This window comes from Dama dama, chromosome 7 (assembly GCF_033118175.1).
Source record: "Dama dama isolate Ldn47 chromosome 7, ASM3311817v1, whole genome shotgun sequence".
Taxonomy (NCBI): domain Eukaryota; kingdom Metazoa; phylum Chordata; class Mammalia; order Artiodactyla; family Cervidae; genus Dama; species Dama dama.
In genome coordinates, this window is record NC_083687.1 from 6,525,845 (window position 1) to 6,546,575 (window position 20,731).

The 20,731-nt window shown below is 45.6% G+C and overlaps 1 protein-coding gene across 12 annotated transcripts in view; it reads left to right on the forward strand.

Moving 5' to 3' along the window:
• Positions 1-20,731, forward strand: part of DST (dystonin) — a 517,500-nt gene that overhangs the window by 412,871 nt on the left and 83,898 nt on the right. For all 12 annotated transcript variants that reach the window (XM_061146340.1, XM_061146344.1, XM_061146341.1 and 9 more), the window contains one exon: positions 1,072-2,543. In XM_061146340.1, coding sequence (XP_061002323.1) covers positions 1,072-2,543 — 1,472 coding nt within the window. The remainder of the gene's footprint in view (positions 1-1,071; positions 2,544-20,731) is intronic.

A 20,731-nucleotide genomic window follows, 5' to 3' on the forward strand; every position in this document is an offset into this window, starting at 1 on the left:
GTAAAAAAATAGAAAAATTGATTTTTTAAAAGTGTAGACGTTTGTGCTATGTCACAGTTTTGTTTCATCGGGAAAGGAGATGAACAGTTAATCAAAAAGGCTTGGTGTCATTTTCTCGCCCGCAGTTAGTTCATCTGGCTCCGTCACAGGAGCTTCTCCCGAGAGACACGTGGGAGAGAGCCACCCTCCCCTGTTCCTCTGTCGCCCGCCGTGGCTGTTGTCCTTGGGCTTATGGCTCTGGGCCGGGGCGTTTGAGGCCACGGTGTTTCTGGGCGGAGAAGGGCCGGGCAGAGGAGAGCTCGTGGGCTTCTGTGTGTGTCTGCAGAGGAACACTCGGCACCAGGTTTATGTTTGTTAATAATGGGTTGGATTTGTTTACTGATCAGAGTGACCATTCTAGGCTTGCTGCTTGAGTCTGACGTGGTATGGGTAGCAGATGTGAGCTGTGACGGTCACAGTGGTGATGACCATCGTCAGGAGCCCTGCTCCATCACTGGCGTTCAGCTCAGTGCATGCATGGTCCCCTTACTCCCGAGACAGCTTCTGTCAGCGTTGCTGGCTCAGACTTGGGTAAATGAGACCTTGGGCTTCAGTCATTCGCCCCGGGTCCTGCAGCTCATAACAGGCTGATTGAAACCCAGGACCCTGTAGTCCTTGCAGGCTGCCTTATTTTGCCCAAGTGGTGGGTAAAAAGGACACAGGTTCAGTCCCTGGTCCAGGAACTGAGATCCTGCATGCTCTGCAGCCAAAGTGGGGAAAAATCACAGAGGAGGAAAGGTCACAACTGATAAAGGGGTGAATTGTTTATCAGCATCACCTGGAGCTTTGAACAGTAATCATGTCTCTGCTCTGGGATAGAGGTGGCTGTGGCATCCGGCCATGAAGCTCTCTCTCCTTCTTGTAGAGCCCTTCTCTTGCCCTCCCACCCTCTCTTTCTGCATAATGTCAGTGCTAGTAGCCTTTGCATTTAGATTATTCTGTGTTTTGATTTGGTGGTTTTTCCCTTGGATTTTCACAGGTTCATTCAACATTTTGATGTAAAATAAACCTGTCTGTGATTTCATTTTTTAGAGACCCATGTCGAGCACCTTCAGTCAGCCTGTGCCAGCTCTCACCAATTTCAGCAAATGTCTAGAGATTTCCAGGCTTGGCTGGATACCAAGAAGGAAGAACAAAACAAGTCTCCCCCGATATCCGCCAAAGTCGAGGTCTTGGAGTCATTAGTGAAAGATCAGAAAGACTTCAGGAAAACGCTGACCGCCCAGTCTCACCTTTATGAGAAAACCATTGCAGAAGGTGAAAACCTGTTACTGAAAACCCAAGGGTCTGAGAAGGTAGCCTTGCAGTTACAACTGAACACTCTTAAAACCAACTGGGATGGATTGCAGAAGCAGGTGAAGGACAGAGAAGACAGGGTGAAGGACACGCTGGAGAAAGCCCTCAAGTATAAAGAGCACGTGGACACACTCAGGCCGTGGATAGACAGATGTCAAGGCAGCCTGGAGGAAATCAAGTGCAGCTTGGATCCCGCCGAGACGGAGAACGCCCTCGCCCAGCTGAAGGCGCTGCAGAAGGAGATGGACCAGCATTTCGGGCTGGTGGAGCAGCTGAGCGGTGCCGCCAGCAGCCTGCTCGGCGTCTGTGAGGCAGACCAAGAGGTGGTGGCAGACGAGAGGGAGCACCTGCTCCAGAAAGTGGACACGGTCACTGAGCAAGTGCACAGGAAGAAATTCTCCCTCGAGAACATGGCCCAGAAGTTTAAAGAGTTCCAGGAAGTTTCCAAAGAAGCTCAGCGGCAGCTTCAGGGTGCAAAGGACCAGCTCGCGGTGCACGACTCCCTGGGGCCCCAGGCTCACAGCAACAAGTCCCTGACCGTGTTGCAGACCCAGCAGAAAGCCCTCCAGGCCTTGAAGTCACAGGTGGAGCTGGCCCAGGGGCTGGCCCGGGACCTCGTGGCGGAGGCCTCCGACTCCAAGGGCACCTCCGAGGTGCTGCTCCAAGCGGAGACCTTAGCACAGGAGCACGGCACCCTCAGCCAGCAGGTGGACGACAAGTGCTCTTTCTTAGAAACCAAGCTTCAGGGCATTGGCCATTTCCAGAACACCATCCGAGAGATGTTCTCTCAGTTCGCGGAGTTTGATGATGAGCTGGACGGCATGGCCCCAGTGGGGAGAGACGCGGAGACACTGCAGAAGCAGAAGGAGGCCATCAGAGCCTTCCTGGAGAAGCTGGAAGCACTCATCGCAAACAACGCCAATGCCAATAAGACCTGCAAGATGATGCTGGCCACGGAGGAAGCCTCTCCCGACCTCGTCGGCATCAAGCGGGACCTGGAGGCTTTAAGCAAACAGTGCAACAAGCTCTGGGACCGCGCAGAAGCCAGGAAAGAGCAGGTCGAAGGGACCGTTGTGCGCCTGGAGGAATTCTACAGCAAACTCCAGGAGTTTTCTACTCTGCTCCAGAAGGCTGAGGAGCTTGAGGAGTCTCAGGGCCCTGTTGGCATGGAAACGGAGACAATTAATCAACAACTCGATGTGTTCAAGGTAGGGAGTGCTTCCTTTTTATTCTGTGTTTTGGTTATTCAGAGATGTGACTGGGACTGCCTGCTGGCCCAGTGGTTAAGACTCTGTGCTTCTGCTGCAGGGGGCACCGGTTTGATCCCTAGTCAGGGAACTGAAATTCCACATGTCCTGCAGCCTGACCAAAATAACAATAATAATAAAAAAATAAAAAATAAAACTTCCATTAAAAAAAAAACTTGACTGGTTGACAGAGAAGGAGGTGGCCTGTTTTGTAGCATCTTCAAGTAGGATCACCAGGCAGTGTTGGAGTTCACATGAGCATTCGTTAGGTGGGATGGGTCTTTTGGCTTCTGCTTTGGCCTCTTGTGGGATAAGGCTTGAGATGACCTAGGAAGTCACAGGGTGCTTGGAAAGCTGGCGTCTGTTTATTTTTTTAATTTTATTTATTTACATTTGTGCTGGGTCTCCGTTGCCATGTGGGCGCTTTGCTTGCTTGCAGGGCTGCTCTCCAGACGCGGTGCGCGGACGTCCCATTGTGGTGGCTTTTGTGGTCTCGGAGCACCGGCTCCAGGTGCCTGGGCTCAGCAGTGGGCACCCCTGCCTTCTGGGGCACAGGCCCAAGGGCCGTGGCTCCCAGGCTTAGCTGCTCCGCGGCGTGTGTGATCTCCTGTGCTGGGGACTGAACCCGTCTCCTGCGTCGGCAGGCTGATTCTTTACTGCTGAGCCTCCAGGGAAGTGGGCATCGGTTTCTGACGTTGCTCACAGCCCCCGCAGCTCCACCTCGGAGACCGGTCCGTCCACCCATCACACGTGTGTGCTCTTCGTGTTTGTGTCCTCGCGTTTTCTCTTGTGGTGAATTACAGTCTTTTCCTCCTCTTTTCCTTTTCATGGTCGTCTTCTCCTTTTTAGCTTAGATTTTTTGCCCCCAAGTTCCTCTTTTAAAAGCAGAGTTCCCTTTTGTAATCCTGGGTCTGTAAAACTTAAGATTTTGGGCTCATGCCCCAGGCGATTGGGAGTAAATTATTTCTGATGGGACTGTGAGCACCCTGGGGCTGAATACATGTGGGACTTCCCTGGTAGCTCAGCTGGTAAAGAATCCGCCTGCAATGCAGAAGACCCTGGTTCGATCCCTGGGTTGCAAGGATCCCCTGGAGAAGGAAATGGCAACCCACTCTGGTATTCTGGCCTGGAGAACTCCGTGGACTGTATAGTCCAAGGGGTTGCAAAGAGTTGGACACAACTGAGAGACTTTTCACTTCACATGTGGGGCTGTACACTTGGGCTGAGTACACATGGGGCTGTACACGTGGGGTTGAGTACACGTGGGACTGTACACTTGGGCTGAGTACACCTGGGGCTGTACACTTGGGCTGAGTACACATGGGGCTGAGTACATGTGGGGCTCTACACTTGGACTGAGTACACGTGGGGCTGTACACTGGGGCTGAGTACACGTGGGGCTGAGTACATGTGGGGCTGTACACGTGGGGCTGAGTACATGTGGGGCTGAGTACACGTGGGGCTGAGTACACATGGGGGCTGAGTACACGTGGGGCTGTACACTGGGGCTGAGTACACGTGGGGCTGTACACTGGGGCTGAGTACACGTGGGGCTGTACACTGGGGCTGAGTACACGTGGGGCTGTACACTGGGGCTGAGTACACATGGGGCTGTACACTTGGAGTACACATTTCTCACCAGCAGCGGCAGTGATGTCTGACGATGGGATGCGGGAAGAGGGTGGTGAGGTCAGTGCCAGGGCCCAGGTCAGTGATGTGACCTTGCTCAGGGTGTCGTGCACAGAATCCCGTCTGGATGCGGACAGTGGGAAGGTCCTGGCTGCCCAGCCTTCACTGCTTGGGACTGACGGGAGCCCGTAGAGTGCCTGGGGGACCATCCACGAGGTTCATTCTGCTTTGCAGTAAAGGCCGGTGTGACGCTGAGTCCCACCACCAGCCCATGAAACATCAGATAGGATCAAATACAAACAGAATTTGCAAACCTAGAAATCATTTCCCAGGAGAAATGAATATAAATCAAATAGACTTCAAAATTCTCTGCTACTGTACTTGACAATGTCTTTCCTTTGCTTCTCTGTCATGACATTATTTTTAGGTGACTGAATTTTGAAAAGTAACTTCAAAGTAGCTTCTTTTTCTTCTTTGTTACTAACATGATTATTTGCTGTTTATGAAGCACCTTTGAAGCCCCGTCCCTGCAGGGCTTAAAAACCTGTGGTTCTGAATTTGGGTCTTGATTCTGGAGGTGGAAGGAGCAGCCTCACTGTTGACTTAACTCCCTCATTTCTCTGTCACAGTGTCATGCTTGTGGTTTGCAAAATAAAGGTTTCATGTAAGAGAATCCTGTATTAGAAAAACAAAATTCTGTGGCCATTGCAACTTGGAAGACTGGGTGGAGGCTCTGAGGAGTGAGTCTCTGGAATTTCTGTGGAGCCCAACAAGCAAGGCTTGATGCTTACGTGACAGTGATCAGATGGTCTTTGCACTGATGCAAGTTGGCTCTGTTCACTGCCTTCATGAAGTGGTACCATTTCCCTAGGTTTTCTGTGACTTTGTGTAGAAAAAAAAAGAGCAAGCCTCATCTCTCTTCACTGCTTCAACTACTTGTAAGAAAAAAAATCACCGTTTCTTTGAAAGTATTTGCACTAAATAAGCACCGATACCATTCATGGCTCCAGAGATTGTTTTATTTGACTATGAAGAAAAACAAACGGATCATGTCTTCTGAAATAAGCCAGTTGACATGCTCTATTTGTTTTCTGATTACTTTGGAAGGAGTTGACTGATTTTAATGAAATTCAGTAATAGTAATATCATGACATACCTTCAGTGTCTTGAAACCCAGTGACTGAAATAAAAGTTTCCAAGGAGACAGTTATCTGCATTTGGTATCCAGTGCCATAGGTAAAAAAGAACAAGAAAGTTATGGTAATAAAGATGGTAGCTTACACAGTCACTAATTCTGTTTTCTGTATGTGTGTTAACATGCACATGTTCTGAAAAATAACCATTACAACAGTTAACATTTATTGTGGGCTTCTATGTGTCACGCATGACACTTGGAGAAGGAAGTGGCAACCCACTCCAGTATTCTTGCCTGGAAAATCCCATGGACGGAGGAACCTGGTGGGCTACAGTCCAGTTCAGTTCAGTCGCTCAGTCGTGTCTGACTCTTCGCAATCCCATGGACCACAGCACACCAGGCCTCCCTGTCCATCACCAACTCCCGGAGTCTATTCAAACTCATCTCAATTGAGTCGGTGATGCCATCCAACCGTCTCATCCTCTGTCATCCCCTTCTCCTCCTGCCTTCAGTCTTTCCCAGCATCAGGGTATTTTCCAATGAGTCAGCTCTTCACATCAGGTGGCCAAAGTATTGGACCTTCAGCTTCAACATCAGTCCTTCCAATGAATACCCAGGACTAACCTCCTTTAATATGGACTGGTTGGATCTCCTTGCAGTCCAACGGACTCTCAAGAGTCCTCTCCAACACCACAGTTCAAAAGCATCAATTGGGTCTTCGGTGCTCAGCTTTCTTTATAGTCCAACTCTCACATCCATACATGACTACTGGAAAAACCATAGCCTTGACAAGATGAACCTTTGTTGACAAAATAATGTCTCTGCTTTTTAATATGCTGTCTAGGTTGGTCATAACTTTCCTTCCAAGGAGTAAGCATCTTTTAATTTCATGGCTGCAGTCACCATCTGTAGTCCATGGGATCGCAAAGAGTTGGACATGACTGAGTGAACACTAGTCTGTCTTTAATCCAGTTGACAATCTTGAGAGCTGGGTTCTATTATTATCTGCATCTTATTGGAAGAAAGCTGAGACCAGAGAGGGGAAGTGACCTTCCCAGGGTCATGTAGGTGGTAAGTGTTAGAGAGAGCCTGGATGTTTTGTGGATATAGTGCAGTGTTTTGGTCAACTTTATTCATCACGTTGCACATCTTACATTTTTTTCTGGGAAACTTTCAAATCATCTCTGCTGTAGACTGATTTGGGTGGCTTGAGTTGTTGTCAGTCCGTTGTTGTCATTTATGTTTGTTTTCCTGATTTTTTAAAATTGAAGTATGGTTGATTTACAATATCATGTTAATTTCAGGTGTACAGCCAGAGGTTCAGTTATACATATATATACGTATGTATATTTATTGTGTACTCCCTCTTTCCCCCCATATACATATATATAAAAAATTTCAAATTCTTTTCTCTTATTGGTTATTTAAGAATCTTCTGTATAGTTCCCTGTGCTATACAGTAGGTCCTTGTTGGTTATCTATTTTATATATAGTAGTGTGTATATCTGTTTATCCCAACTTTCTAGTTTATCCCCACCCCACCTTTTCCCTTGGGAAACCATAAATTTGTTTTCTCAGTCTATGAGTCTCTGTTTTGTAAATAAGTGCATTTTTTTTTTTTTAGATTTATCATTTGATGTTTGTTTTCCTCTCTCTGACTTACTTCACTAAGTTTAACAGTCTTTCTGTGCATACATGTTCCTGCAGGTAGCCTTATTTCAATTCATTCTTTTTTTATGGCTGAGTATTCCATTCTGTATATGTATCACATCTCTTTTAGCCATTCATCTGTCAATCAGTCATTATTTATCTAAATCCAGAACACCAGGAACACTCAAAGAATGTGTTAGGTACTATAGTTGTCAAAATAGATCTGTAGATACGGTGACGAGGATAATGATAACAGTTCATCTCCAGCACCACTGCTTCTGAAAGGGAACCAAACATTTCCTTGTCTTAGTAACTATATCTTTCTTGATCATAGTTGTAAATTAACTCAATTCAGATCTCAGTCTAACTTTTGCTGGGCATTAAGCTTTGGTTGAACATAAGTTTTAACATAATATTTTAGGAAGATTTAAAAATTCTCTTAAGTGGAATAATGTGTATTGAGTTAAAAAAAGAAACTAGTAGTTTGCTATGTTATAATTTCTCAAAATGAAACAGAAAAACACCACAGTACTGGACCTGTTTTCATTATAGACTTTGGACTATAGTACAGTTTGTCATTACTCTCCCAGGGTGCTTTAGTTTAACCTGATGTCATGGGAAAAATCTTTTCAACAGTTTTTCATGGTATAGAATAAATTGCCCTCTGAGTCGTTCTGAAGCTTTATAGGTATTACCCAGTTGCTCAGTAAGGATGCCTTATTACTCACTGGGAGCATAATGGATTATGTAAACTAGGTAAGACAGAGTTTTAGGGTTCCATTCTTTTTCCCCCTAAAATTTAACCTAAGAAATAGCTGTTAATATCCTTGAAAGGATAAAGTTAATTCATATTTAATACAACCCAAATGTAATGATTGAAAATAAATACTGTTCAGAACCAAGAGTGCTAATTCACTGTCAGTGAAAGTATTCCAAGTTTCTGAAAAGAGATTGGTACTACCTTTTGGGTTACTTTAGCTACATTTTAAAATAATTTGAATCATTTTCCTATTTCTAAATATTAGTCATTGGACTAAAATGTCTAAAGACTGATGTATTTTTTATTACTATTGATAACCCAAAGTACCATTTTCTACTCATACTTCCATGTTATTATATTAAATTCTGTGTACACGATCATAAATTCCCAGACAAAAAGAAAAAGTCCCTTTGGTATTCCCTATCACTGTCTCCTGTTGAAGATTCTCAGCTCAAGATGGTCTTCAAATCAAAACTACATTATCAAATAGAATATTAAGGTTTTCATGTTTTTACTGTGTTTCAAAGACATACCAACTCTATACAAGGAATATATACCAGCCTTCCTATGATGTCACCAACAGCCAATCAGATCTTCTGATCATCGTGAAGTGATCATTATAAGCACACTGAATTGATTTAATCTCAGTGAAGAGCAAAGAAACTTGATGTTTTAGCGAACACATACAGTCACATTCCAACTAAATAACGATCTTCCCCAGCTCCATCTGGGCCGTGGTAAAAAGCCTTGCCCACAACCTGTTGCTGGTTTTTCTGGCCACTCTGTGGCTGCCCCAGTTGTCACTGTTTGTTCCCACAAATGAACAAATCACTGGTACATGTCTCTCTGAACCAAAAATTTCTTAAAGCAGAGAATTTTTAAGCCAGTACTTAAGTTTCAGGTTTGAAGAACTCATTAACAAAAGAAACCATTTGTTACACACAGAAAAACAGTTTCATGTTTTTTTAGATTATTTGACTTAATCTTGATGTACAGTCATTAAAAGAAAAGAAATGGGAACAATGTTGTTCAGTCGATCAGTCCTGTCCGAGTCTTTGTGACTCCATGGACTGCAGCACGCCAGGCTTCCCTGTCCTTCACCATCTCCTGGAGCTTGCTCAGACTCAGGTCCATTGAGTCAGTGATGCCACCCAACCATCTCATCCTCTGTTGTCCCGTTCTCCTCCTGCCCTCAATCTTTCCCAGTATCAGGGTCTTTTCCAGTGAGTCAGTTTTTCACATCTGGTGGCCAAAGTATTGGACCTTCAGCTTCAGTCCTTCCAATGAATATTTAGGACTGATTTCCTTTAGGATGGACTGGTTGGATCTCCTTGCAGTCCAAGGGACTCTGAAGAGTCTTCTCCAACACCATAGTTCAAAAGCATTTCTTCAGCACTCAGCCTTCTTTATGGTCCAACTCTCACATCCATACTTGACTACTGGAAAAAACCATGGCTTTTACTGTATGGACCTTTGTCAGCAAAGTAATGTCTCTGATTTTTAATAAACTGTCTAGGTTGGTCACAGCTTTTCTTCCAAGGAGCAAGTGTCTTTTCATTTCATGGCTGCAGTCACCATCTGTAGTGATTTTGGAGCCCAAGAAGGAAGTAATAGCATATACATCACCAAATTGGGCCAACAACCTACATCCAGATTAAACAATGCTGGAAAGTCCCTTGTTAGGCAGCAGTCTGGAATCCCAGTTGGGAAGGGGTCCCGGGCAGTGTGTCCACCCCATAGGCAAGACTTCAAATTGCAGTTTTGTGGCCTCCTGCTTGTAATCACAGGCTGCAAAGTGATATCATCAGTTTGCACACAGAAGTCTATCTCTGGTTTAATTTTTACAATGCTGTTTCACCTGGTGAGTCAGAAGACTTCTTACACCCTGGAGGATTGGCCAGGCCCTCAGGGGCTTCAGAGATTCCAGGACCCACCCTTTCTTATCTACAGTGCTCTATGATTTGCTCTGCTTCTAGGGCTGGTGTGAAATCCAGGGTCGGAGGCAGGTCAGAGGCCTGCTCTTTTGCTTCTAGAGCCTGAAGACTTCCTCCATTTTAATTTCCCTGACAGCCAAGTTGAAACCGGATACAAAACCCAGAACACGTGTAACTGTGCCGAGATGAATGTTCTCGGGCACAGGGGAAGGCAGTGGCACCCAGCATCCTCCTGTGAATGCTGGGGGACCTAAAATGACAGGTGCCATGAAGCTGGCGCAGCTGGGTTATTTGATCCTATTTGTAAACAGTACTGCTAAAAAAAATCACTTTCCAAGTATCCTATTAAGGTATTTATTAAATGATCCTGAAACAACCTCTGTAATGTCACCATATTTTTTGAGATGAAAGTAAACTGTCCAAAGAATGCTTTAATAGTAGTTTTTAAGTGGTCCATATTGTCCCATCGAGATCAATGACAAATTGTTCTCTGTTTTGTTGAGAACAGGAGGAAATTCAATAAAGCTTTCTCAGAAGTGGTTTTTCATGGGGAAGTAGTCTTACTTGACTGGATTCTTGTTAATAAGCCTGTATTAGTAGGGGGATTTCACAGCACCTTCCTCTGGTATTTTTGAAACGGCCCCTTGATGCATGGGCTTTATCGGCTGGTCCCATTTATTCAGTCAGCTGTGTCAGAGTGGCTTTAAGATGTTAGGAAGAAGACATCTCAGCTGTGCTGGCAAGAGAGAAGGCCCCCGGACGCAGAGGCCACGCCGTGCCACAGGGATGGGGCTGCCGGGGCAGGGCTAGGTTAGCGCTTCTACCACGCGCACCAGCGGAGCAGGCGGGCCTTCGTGCTCTGAAAGACGGTGCTGGGGGCACGGCGTGTGGGCTCTCCTTCCGTGTCTGCTGCTAACTGATGCCAGGCGCTGGCTGGCCTGTGGCCTCTTGACTCCTGTGGCTTCACTGAAGACCCAAGAGTTAAACACAGAAAACAAACTTACAGTTACCAGCAGGGAAAGAGGAGTGGGGGATAAATTAGGAGTTTGGGATTAGCAGATGCACACTACAAGATATAAAACAGACAACAAGGACCCACGGGACACCAGGGAACTGTGTTCAATATCTTGTAATAGCTTATGCGTGTGTGTGTGTGTGTGTGTGTGTGTGTGTGTGTGTGTAGCTATTCACCTGGAACTAACACAGTATTGTCAACATTGTAAATCAACTATACTTCAATTACAGAAGAAAGGTCAAGGAGTCAAGGTAGGTCATTCTCAACACAGTTCCAGCCAGTGATTTTATACCAGGGGACTTTTTGGTGGTTACCTGGATAAACTTGTATCTTAATTTTAAAGTGGTTCCCACTCCCCATCCCTGCAAAACGCCAGGCTGTAGCATCTCTTGTCATTATCATGGGCCTTCCTTAGATAAAAGGAGACCTACATAATTTATTTTACTCACGTGGGAAGTTGCTTAGAGGTGTGGCTGTCCATGTGTGTGAGAGATGGGAACAGACAGGAATTTGCTTTGTTGTTATGAAATTATGTCGGTTTCTTGATAAGAAAATCTGATGGGTTAATGTTTTTTAAATGTTCATCTAGGTCTCTATTCATTCATTAAAAAATAATCCTGGTTGGTAAATGCTGTGAGGGTAACTCACAGGAAGCTAAGGAGTGCACGTTAAAGGCCCTACCTAATGTTCAAGATAAATCCCCATCAAGATCAGTCAGTCTGATAAGTTTCATTACTTGTTTGCTCTTGTTGTGGAGTCTGAATATCCTGCTGCTACTGCTGCTGCAGCTAAGTCGCTTCAGTCGTGTCCGACTCTGTGTGACCCCATGAGACGGCAGCCCACCAGGCTCCCCCATCCTTGGGATTCTCCAGGCAAGAAGACTGGAGTAGGTTGCCATTTCCTTCTCCAATGCATGAAAGTGAAAAGTGAAAGTGAAATCCTCAGTTGTGTCTGACTCCTAGTGACCGCATAGACTGCAGCCTACCAGGCTCCTCCATCCGTGGGATTTTCCAGGCAAGAGTACTGGAGTGGGTTGCCATTGCTTTCTCTGCTGAATATGCTACTTTCCTTCAAATGTAAAGTGTATTAAACTGAAATAAATAGCTAATGCTTATAGTCATCTAATGGAGTTTCCGTGGTGACATAGCAATAAAAATTTGCCTGCAATGCAGGAGCAACAGGAGACACAGGTCCCATCCCTGGAACCGGAAGATCCACTGGAGGAGATCATGGCAGCCCACTGCAGTGTTCTTGCCTGGAGAATCCCATGGACAGAGGAGCCTGGTGGGCTATGGTCCATGGAGTAACTTAGCATGCATGCGCACACGCATTCATCTGATGACTATTCTTGAAAATCCTTTATCCATCCATGTAAAGAAGTTTATCACTTTAAAACCTGAGAACATAGTATGCGTTCAGTTTTCCTTAGCAAAAAAGCATATCTATCTAAGAAAGAATAATAGAAATTGTTGTCTCTAAGGGCTAGTTTTGTACTTAAAGCAAAAAAACCCACACATCTCTTGTCTGGCTTCTAATTCATATTTCAGGAGCTACCAAGCCAGGAAGATAAGTTCATCAGCTTTTATGGATAATATTGCATTTACTTACAAATGTTGTCCACTTACCGCATTTGAATTTCCTAATATTTCTAGCCTTTCAGCTCTAAAAACTCCATGTTTCAGTTGGTAAAATTAGCGTTTTATATTTCTAAGATGTGGATCATTGTATACTTCGTGGTAAGATTCTTCAGAAAGTTTCTTTTTTAATTTTAGAAATATAAAATGAGAAAATGGTACTATTTTGTTTATAATTCAACTAGTGTTTGTGTACTTTTCCAAAATTATCTACCTTTAGAAAGTATTTTAACTGGATCACATTAAGTAGGCTGTGTAGACTTGCCTTTTGAGACCACGTTAACATTGCAATTTCTGAATATTGTTGACTGCTTTTCAGAAGAACTTTGTTCATTTATTCATTGTACATTTCTTATATGTATCATGGTTAGTATTTAACACAGTTAAATACTTGATTTTACATCATAATCTTATTAATCTTATACATCTTGATTTTATTAATACTAACTTTAGAGACCATTGCATTGTAAAGTAGCTATATAAATTGAATTTAGGAAGAAAAGATCAACCAGTCGGGTTCTGCTCTAAATATGAGTTCTCTTAAGTTATCCAGATAGATCTTTGGAATCTGATTTCAAGTAACAAAGATAAATATACAAGTTATTGTCATCAATACCAATATAATGTTAAGAGTACAAATAGCAAATGGAGCCCGAATGTACCAGGATCGTCTTTTGTAGAGTTAGTTGAAATCAGCTTAATGAAATAGGAACTCAGTTATTAAATAAATGGCACAGTGTTAAATATAATCCATCGGAGGACATTTCTCCGTTGCACTTCCTGCTTCCTGGCTGTGCCTCATACACTTTATCATGCAGACCCTCTACCTCACTGTCAGGCACACGGGGTGGGGGTCTCCCCACCTCACTATCAGGCATGTGGGGCAGGGTCTCCCCACCTCACTGTCAGGCACGCGGGGCGGGGGTCCTGCCTCTCTGGGCACCTGCACTTTGCCAGCGTTTCCTGTGCTGTTTGGCAGATAGTGGGGCCTGTTTGATGAGTGGCTGAAATTATGAATGAATTATTTGTGTAGCTTTAAAAGTGTACTCTTCATCTCAAATGCAAGGTTGCTGTCCTTAGCTTTCCAGAGAGCTGGAAGACCAGATTAGAACTAAGTTCATGATTCAGAGTTAGAGCCTACAGGGGCTTGGAAGTAGGGCCATTATTTCTTAGGGAAAGTTCTGTGAGCAACTCTGGTCCACACTCCATGGAAACTTTCTTATTCATGTAGCCACAAGTGAGTGGCTTCCCAGGAGCTACTTGCTAAGGAAAGTTGTGGCAGCTGGCAGTCAGTCCCTTGGTCTCTGCTGATTGAGGCCTGGTGCCCGACCCATTGTTCAAACAGGGTAACCATGGGCGGGTTTTCTTTGTCTTATTATCCCGGCAGCAGAACAGCCTGTGTGTTCAGATAGAATCAAGTGCTTGCTGAGATACTTCCCTTCTTGACCATGAAGAGTAGGCTTTGATATTATTATGTTGATAGATAATTTATTATGTATATTATCCCTTACAGTTGGCTATGTATATATTTTTTCCAACTTAATATGAGTTGCATCTAGTAAGTGTCGAATGGGTATGTTGCCTATAGAGTTCTGGTTATGGGTAGATTTTATTTTTTTTTAAAGATTCACTTCTTATGTTTATAAAAAATCATTTTGGAATCATTTTCTCATGAAAGGTACAGAAGGCCCCTCCCACATCTCTTCTGTTATCAGAGACCATTTAGTGTTGTTTTTACTAGACCTGTCTTCACTTGGGGCCAGCACAGTTTTATTTATGTTCGAAAGATTATTTTGTGAGTTTGAAGAAAGAAAATCTGCCCTCTATCTTCTATTCTGGCATGATTGCTTATTTCATAAAATAAAGAATGGATAGTGTGAAATCCTCCCCCCTCCCCCCCAAAGGCTAAGGTTTGGCTTGCTGAGTTAATTTTCAAACAGTATTATTTAAAGAGTGTTTGTTCAGTGGATAAAACTCCCTGGCTGTGATTGTGTTAATGAAATGTCCGGAGTCGCTTAACCGCCCTAGATCTTAGCCCAAACCTTGCAGTAACCTCGAGAGGCACGCATAGTTATTAGTAACGGCTCATATTCACGTCCGCGGTGCCGAGGGCTCCATACCCTAAGGAGTGGTTTCCTCCGGAGAACAGTTTGACTTGAACTTGGGCTTTTAAAAAGAACGACAGGAGATCCGACTTGAAAGTGATGCGCGCTCTGCATCGCGGACCCTGAAGGGCTGCGAGTCCGCCGCAGCAGCGCCCCGAGAGTGGTTCCCGGTGGGGCGGGTTAGCCCGACTCCCCGTTTCTCTCTCCGGGGATTGGGGGGACGCGGTCCCCAGGGGGCCCCCACTGTCAGCGCCCCGAGAGTGGTTCCCGGTGGGCGGGTTAGCTCGACTCCCCGTTTCTCTCTTCGGGGATTAGGGCGGCGCGGTCCCCGTGGGGCCCCGCTGTCCGCGCCGAGGTGGCCCCCGCCCCGCCGGCCGGCCGCGCCCCCGCGCCCGCCGCGCGCCCCCAGGCCGGGTCTGGTTCGCGCTGATGTCACCGCCGGGCGGTTGCCTCCCGCCGCCCGCCTCTGGGCACCTCCCCCTGAAAGGCTCGCGGGCGCCCGGCGGCCGGGGCAGGAGTCCGGGGCACATGCCCGCCGAGCCGGGTCTCGGGAGCGCGTAGCGGCGGAGCGGGGCCCGGGCCTCGGCGAGGGGCGCGCGGCAGATGCGCCCCCGGAGCGCCCAGGCTCGGGACGCCCGCCCGCCGCCCCGCCGCGCGGCTACCCAGCCTCGGAGGAAGCGCGGGGCTCCTCTCCACTGCAGTGGCCTCAGGTGGAATCAGCTGCCTTAAGGAGGATCAGATAAGACTCTTTGAAAATGACTTTTTTTCCCCCCTTTAAGTGGAGTTTATACTAGACCATGCTGTCTATTTACTTCGAACGGTTGCTAGACTGTACTGGCCTGGCCTTCCAAAAGCCTGTTTTTTTCCTCTTTGGATAATTCTGAATAGCCTCGAAGACGCTTAATATGGGAAGAGCCTGCCTTTCGAATCAGGATTATTTATAGCTACTCCCAAAAAGAGTAAAAGAAAATTTGAACTTTCTTACAGTGTGTGAGACTTATTTTTCTCTGAAGACTTCATCTGTGCCTTCATCGGAATAATCCGTGGTCTCTTAAATCTCCGAGTGTTTTTAAGTTTCTGAACCTTGGTTTATTTATAAGAGATGGAGTTTTGCAAGCTGTGTTTAAGTGGATTACAATTAACCAGAGCTCTGCTGAAATTGACACTCGGATAAAGATGCTCGCTCCTGGGGAAATTGTAATCTGGAAATCTCAGATGCACAATTAGAATAAAAAGGGAAATGGACCGACAATGGAATGTTCTGAGTGTTTGAGCCACTGATAAGTGTATTATTTGTTTTCTTTTTTCTGTGTTTTGGAGTATGTGAAAGGGGACTTGGGTGGGCTGGGGAGGAGACTTCTGTTCTGTTGTTGTATGCACTTTATTTTTGAGACTTGTTCTCAAACAACCAGGTAAAGGGAGGGATGCGCATGGACTGGTGCCCTGCTGCTGGCCTTCAGCCCCTCATCTGTGATGACGTGTGTTATCTGAGATGTATCTTTGGGTTGGAGACACTTTATAGTTCTGTTTAGAAGTGTGCTTTGCTGGAACATGCCTGGCCTTATTTCCCACTTTCTGAGTCAAGAGCTGCAGTGTTGGTTGTAACGGGCTCCGCAATGGGGAAGCCGCTGAGCAGACCAGACTGTTTACGTCAGAATCCCCCCTGCGTAGGGAAAGGTGAGGAGGAGGAGGACCTCAACATCGAGGACTGCTATGTCCCCCAGCGCTCCATCTACGACACGGTTAGGCTGAATGAGCAGATTGACTCGGGTTCCAAGGGGAGCCTGTCTTCCAGGCACTTCACAGACCGGACTTTACCCTACAGTCACAGAACACTGGATGTCAGTTCTTTGTGCTCCAATGGGCCCCTTACTTCTTCCAGTGCATTCGAGCTGAGAGGCCGTGAAGCCCACAAGCTCGATGAAAAGATGATCTTTGATGCCCTCAAACTCAATAGCGACATCATCCGGAGCACAGGCTTACCCAAAGCCAAATCCCATGCGGAAAAGAAAGAGCATAGACGGTCATGGCGATTGTTCGTCCCGGCCAATTTCGTGGATTATGCAAACAAAAGTGAAAGCTCTTTTGTTGAACCTGCTGATCTCTCAGATGCTGTTGCCAAGGCTGGCAAGTGCAGAGGGGCTACTAGCTCTGTCACATCGGAGGAGGATGAGTCTGGCTTGTGCAGCCCTCCGGCTGAGAGGGAGGAAAAACAGCGCCTTTTCCCCGGAGACCCGTCCCAAATCAGAAGCCTGTCTTCTGTGGGAGACACTCACACCGCAGAGCAATACAGACCCTTTTTTTCTGTTAATTCCATCAGCGAACAGAAGATCCCCTTGCTTTCATGCAGAAGCACCCACCTTGATGGCAACTTCAAGATGATTCTACATGATGCTTCTCCACCAGAGGAAACGAAACCTTTCCATGGTCAAAGGGAAATCCGTGGTGAAAATGGCTCCCTGCAGGATGCTGTCAGAGAGAGCACTCCTAAGGGTGGCCCATTCATTCTGCCAAGAGAGGGAGAAAGCAAGTGCATCTCTAACCCCAGAGAAGAAGGAAGAACCTATGGATCAGGAGAATTGCAAAGCACCACCCAAAGGAGGGAATTTGTGGGAGATTCTCCTGAGGAGCTGGCTGTCTCTCACACAGATCTGGGGGGAAATGTTGTTGATTGGGGTGGCACAAGTTTAGTGGAAAACCTGACGTTATTGACACAGTACGATTCAGAAGAAGCCAATGTAGCATCCCAAGAGGATGTGGAGGCTCCTCTTTCTGTCCAGGAGGTGGAGGCGATCCATGCACCATGCTCCTCACAAGTCAGAGCAGTAAGAAAGCAAGCTGCTCCCCGAAAAACGGGGGTGCAGGCAGGAACCTTGGCCCCTGTCTGTAACGGCTTTCACTCTGCTCAGGTAATTAACAGGGATGGGAAATCTGCCGTCAAGTGATCACTGGTGTCTCTGACCATGGTCAGTCCTGTCCTATCTCTGGCTGGGGTGCAGTGAGCGGGGGACAACGGGTGGTTGACTGGTACCCAGCCAGATGGCAGACATTGCTCCATCGATCACTGCAAGCTAATTAGGGATGGTTCCTAAGGAGCATGATCATTGCCAGCTGTTTGTATTCCTGCTTCTGGTGGTAGGATGGTGGCCGTTCCCCTTCGTTTGAATGCCCCCCCCTCCACTGTGAATTCATGTTAAGCTTAGGCTTCTCCACAAATTGTGGTTTAAGACCCTGCCACTTAAGGGCAGTTATATGGGGTTTATTAAGCTTGAAGGGGCTTAGTCAGGAAGGCGGAAACACAGTGGTACACTGTTGTGGTCTGAGAAGTGCTCTTCTCAAATGGAGGGCTCTTTACACGTGTTGCAAGTGTTCTCTCGGCAGCGCTGCCCGCGGGGAGAAGCGGTTGTGCTGCCTTCTGCAGTCCGCGTAGCCCGTCTTCCTTTTGCTCAGTGCTGAGTGAAGTGAGCCAGTGAAGGGTGCAGCCTAGTCATAGGGAGATGGCTGTCAAGCCTGTAATTTTTTTCTTCCCACTTAGATTGAAGTTTAGCTATTTTAGTCCTTTTCCTAAGCTCTTCTGGTAAACTTTGCCTGAGAGGTAATTTTACTCTATTTTAAGCTTCTCTTGTGTTTGTGCTTGAGGGTTAGCCTAGGGGAGAGTCTGTCTTCCTAGGTATTTTGTTACTGAAAGATAAGGCTTTTGGATGCTATCAGTCTATGGAATAATTGATCTAATTAGCCATGCCCTTTCCTTGAGATTGCATTGAATGGTGTGCTAGTTTGAGAGTTTAGCAGAGTGTTTGTTTACTCTGAAAAAGGATTTTCAGTTTATTTGTAGAAAGTAATTAAACTCTTAGGAGTATATAGATTCTTTAGTAGTTTTTTTTTTTTTTTTTTTAATAGTGAATCTTGGGAAACACTTTCGAAAATTACTACAGACTCACCCAGAACTATGCTGATAGACAACCCTGAAATTAATTTCTTTCAAACCAAGACCAGAGGTTAAGACAATTTACTGGAACATTTTTATTGGTTTTATTGTTTTTTGCCCTGAAAACTAGCTGTAGGGGAGAATAAAACTTTTCCCTGAATCCTTCTGTACCAGGCAAGTTCCCGGAATTAAAAATGTAGCCATTTTCCTCCCCCTCTTCTTTTTTTCGGTAAGTAGTAAAACATATCTACAGCTATTCCTAGAAATAGTAATTTGAAAAGTGGTATAGAAAAAGAAGTAGAATCATAGCGCGGAATTCTGTCTTCACTACCTTATTGGTATTGACTTATTAGGTACATTAAGCCTTTTAAAAAATTATGAAAAATTTTGTGTATTTGTCCCAGTGATTTGGGGAACTCCTGTAATTCTTTGTGTGTAATTGACTTTTTATATTGAGTATTGTTCTATAGAAACAATTAGCTAGTGTGGAAACTGTCAGAAAATGTTTGGGCTTTTTGCTGAGAGGGGACTTTTAGAAGAGGTGATTGTGCATTTGTTTGCTCTTCTTTAATGTACTCATTCATACTATAGCACAGACATATCCAGTGTGCTGGGCGTGGGCCAAAGTCTGGGGAGTTTGGCAGCCTCTACATCTTTCAAAATTATTTTCCATACTGTGCCTGTAATTTTTTCTCAACTCCTATTTTGATATTTGCTTTTATTGTGTTTTCCTATATTCTGTTTAACTATTCCTTCACTTGGACTGTTATATTTATGTAGTATAATGACTCAGCACCCTAAACCTTGTTTTCCCTTAATCTCCCGCTGAAGCTTTCCTTCCTTAGTTTAATGAGTATATTGTCCTCGTGACTCCTTCAAGCCCTATATTAAAAGCATTTGTATTATCTATGAAAGAGTTGATGTACAGTATTATCTATTGAGGAATGATCATCACCCACCCCAAGATATGAATACAATTTTCTATACTGATAATTCATTTGGCAAGTAGTTACCAGGTCCATCTTAAAAGCTAAGTACTGTGGTAGGCCCAGGAAATAGAGCAGCTCTAAGGAAAACAAATTGGTGTTTTTGTGGAACTTGCATTTTACTCTAACACATTAGCTAGATCCTTTGCCAGTTGCAGGCAGTGTGGCCTATAGTTGGGTGGGCTGGAGGGTTGGCTGGGAGGTGCTGGAAAGTCCATGTGCAGGCAGGGCCCATGGGGGACAGAGTGGCCGTGCAGGCCACGTGCGCTGGGATCCCGGGGCGGGGGAGGCCTCCGTGCCTCCTGCAGGCCCATTGGCATCTTGACAGAGGTTAAGGATGTGGATGTCTCGGCATCCACGCTGTTGCAGTGCCCACTTACCTCTTTCTTCTGTGTGTGTCCCCGTGTGTGGCCCCTCTGGCTCAACTCTTCTTGTCATTCAGTCAGTTCAGTCGCTCAGTCAGGTCCGACTCTTTGCAACCCCATGAACCGCAGCTCGCCAGGCCTCCCTGTCCATCACCAACTCCGGGAGTCCACCAAACCCATGTCCATCGAGTCGGACCATCTCATCCTCTGTCGTCCCCTTCTCCCCTTGCCCTCAGTCTTTCCCAGCATCAGGGTCTTTTCAAATGAGTCAGCTCTTCGCATCAGGTGGCCAAAGTATTGGAGTTTCAGCTTCAACATCAGTCCTTCCAATGAACACCCAGGCCTGATCTCCTTTAGTATGGACTGGTTGGATCTCCTTGCAGTCCAAAGAACTCTCAAACGTCTTCTCCATCACCACAGTTCAAAAGCATCAATTCTTTGGTGCTCAGCTTTCTTTATAGTTCAACTCTCACATCCATACATGACCACTGGAAAAACCACAGCCTTGACTAGACGGACCTTTGTTGGCAAAGTAATGTCTCTGCTTTTTAATATGCTATCTAGGTTGGTCATCACTTTCCTTCCAAGGAGTAAGCGTCTTTTAATTCCATGGCTGCAATCACCATCTGCAGTGATTTTGGAGCCCCAAAATATAAAGTCTGCCACTGTTCCCACTGTTTCCCCATCTGTTTACCATGAAGTGATGAGACTCAATGCCATGATCTTAGTTTTCTGAATGATGAGCTTTAAGCCAACTTTTTCACTCTCCTTTTTCACTTGCATCAAGAGGCTCTTTAGTTCTTCTTCACTTTCTGCCATAAGGGTGGTGTCATCTGCATATCAATATCTGCATATTGATATTTCTCCTGGCAGTCTTGATTCCAGCTTGTGCTTCCTCCGGCCCAGTGTTTCTCATGATGTACTCTGCATATAAGTTAAATAAGCAGGGTGACAATATACAGCCTTGATGTACTCCTCCTCTTGTCAGTGACTCCCATTTCCACTTGA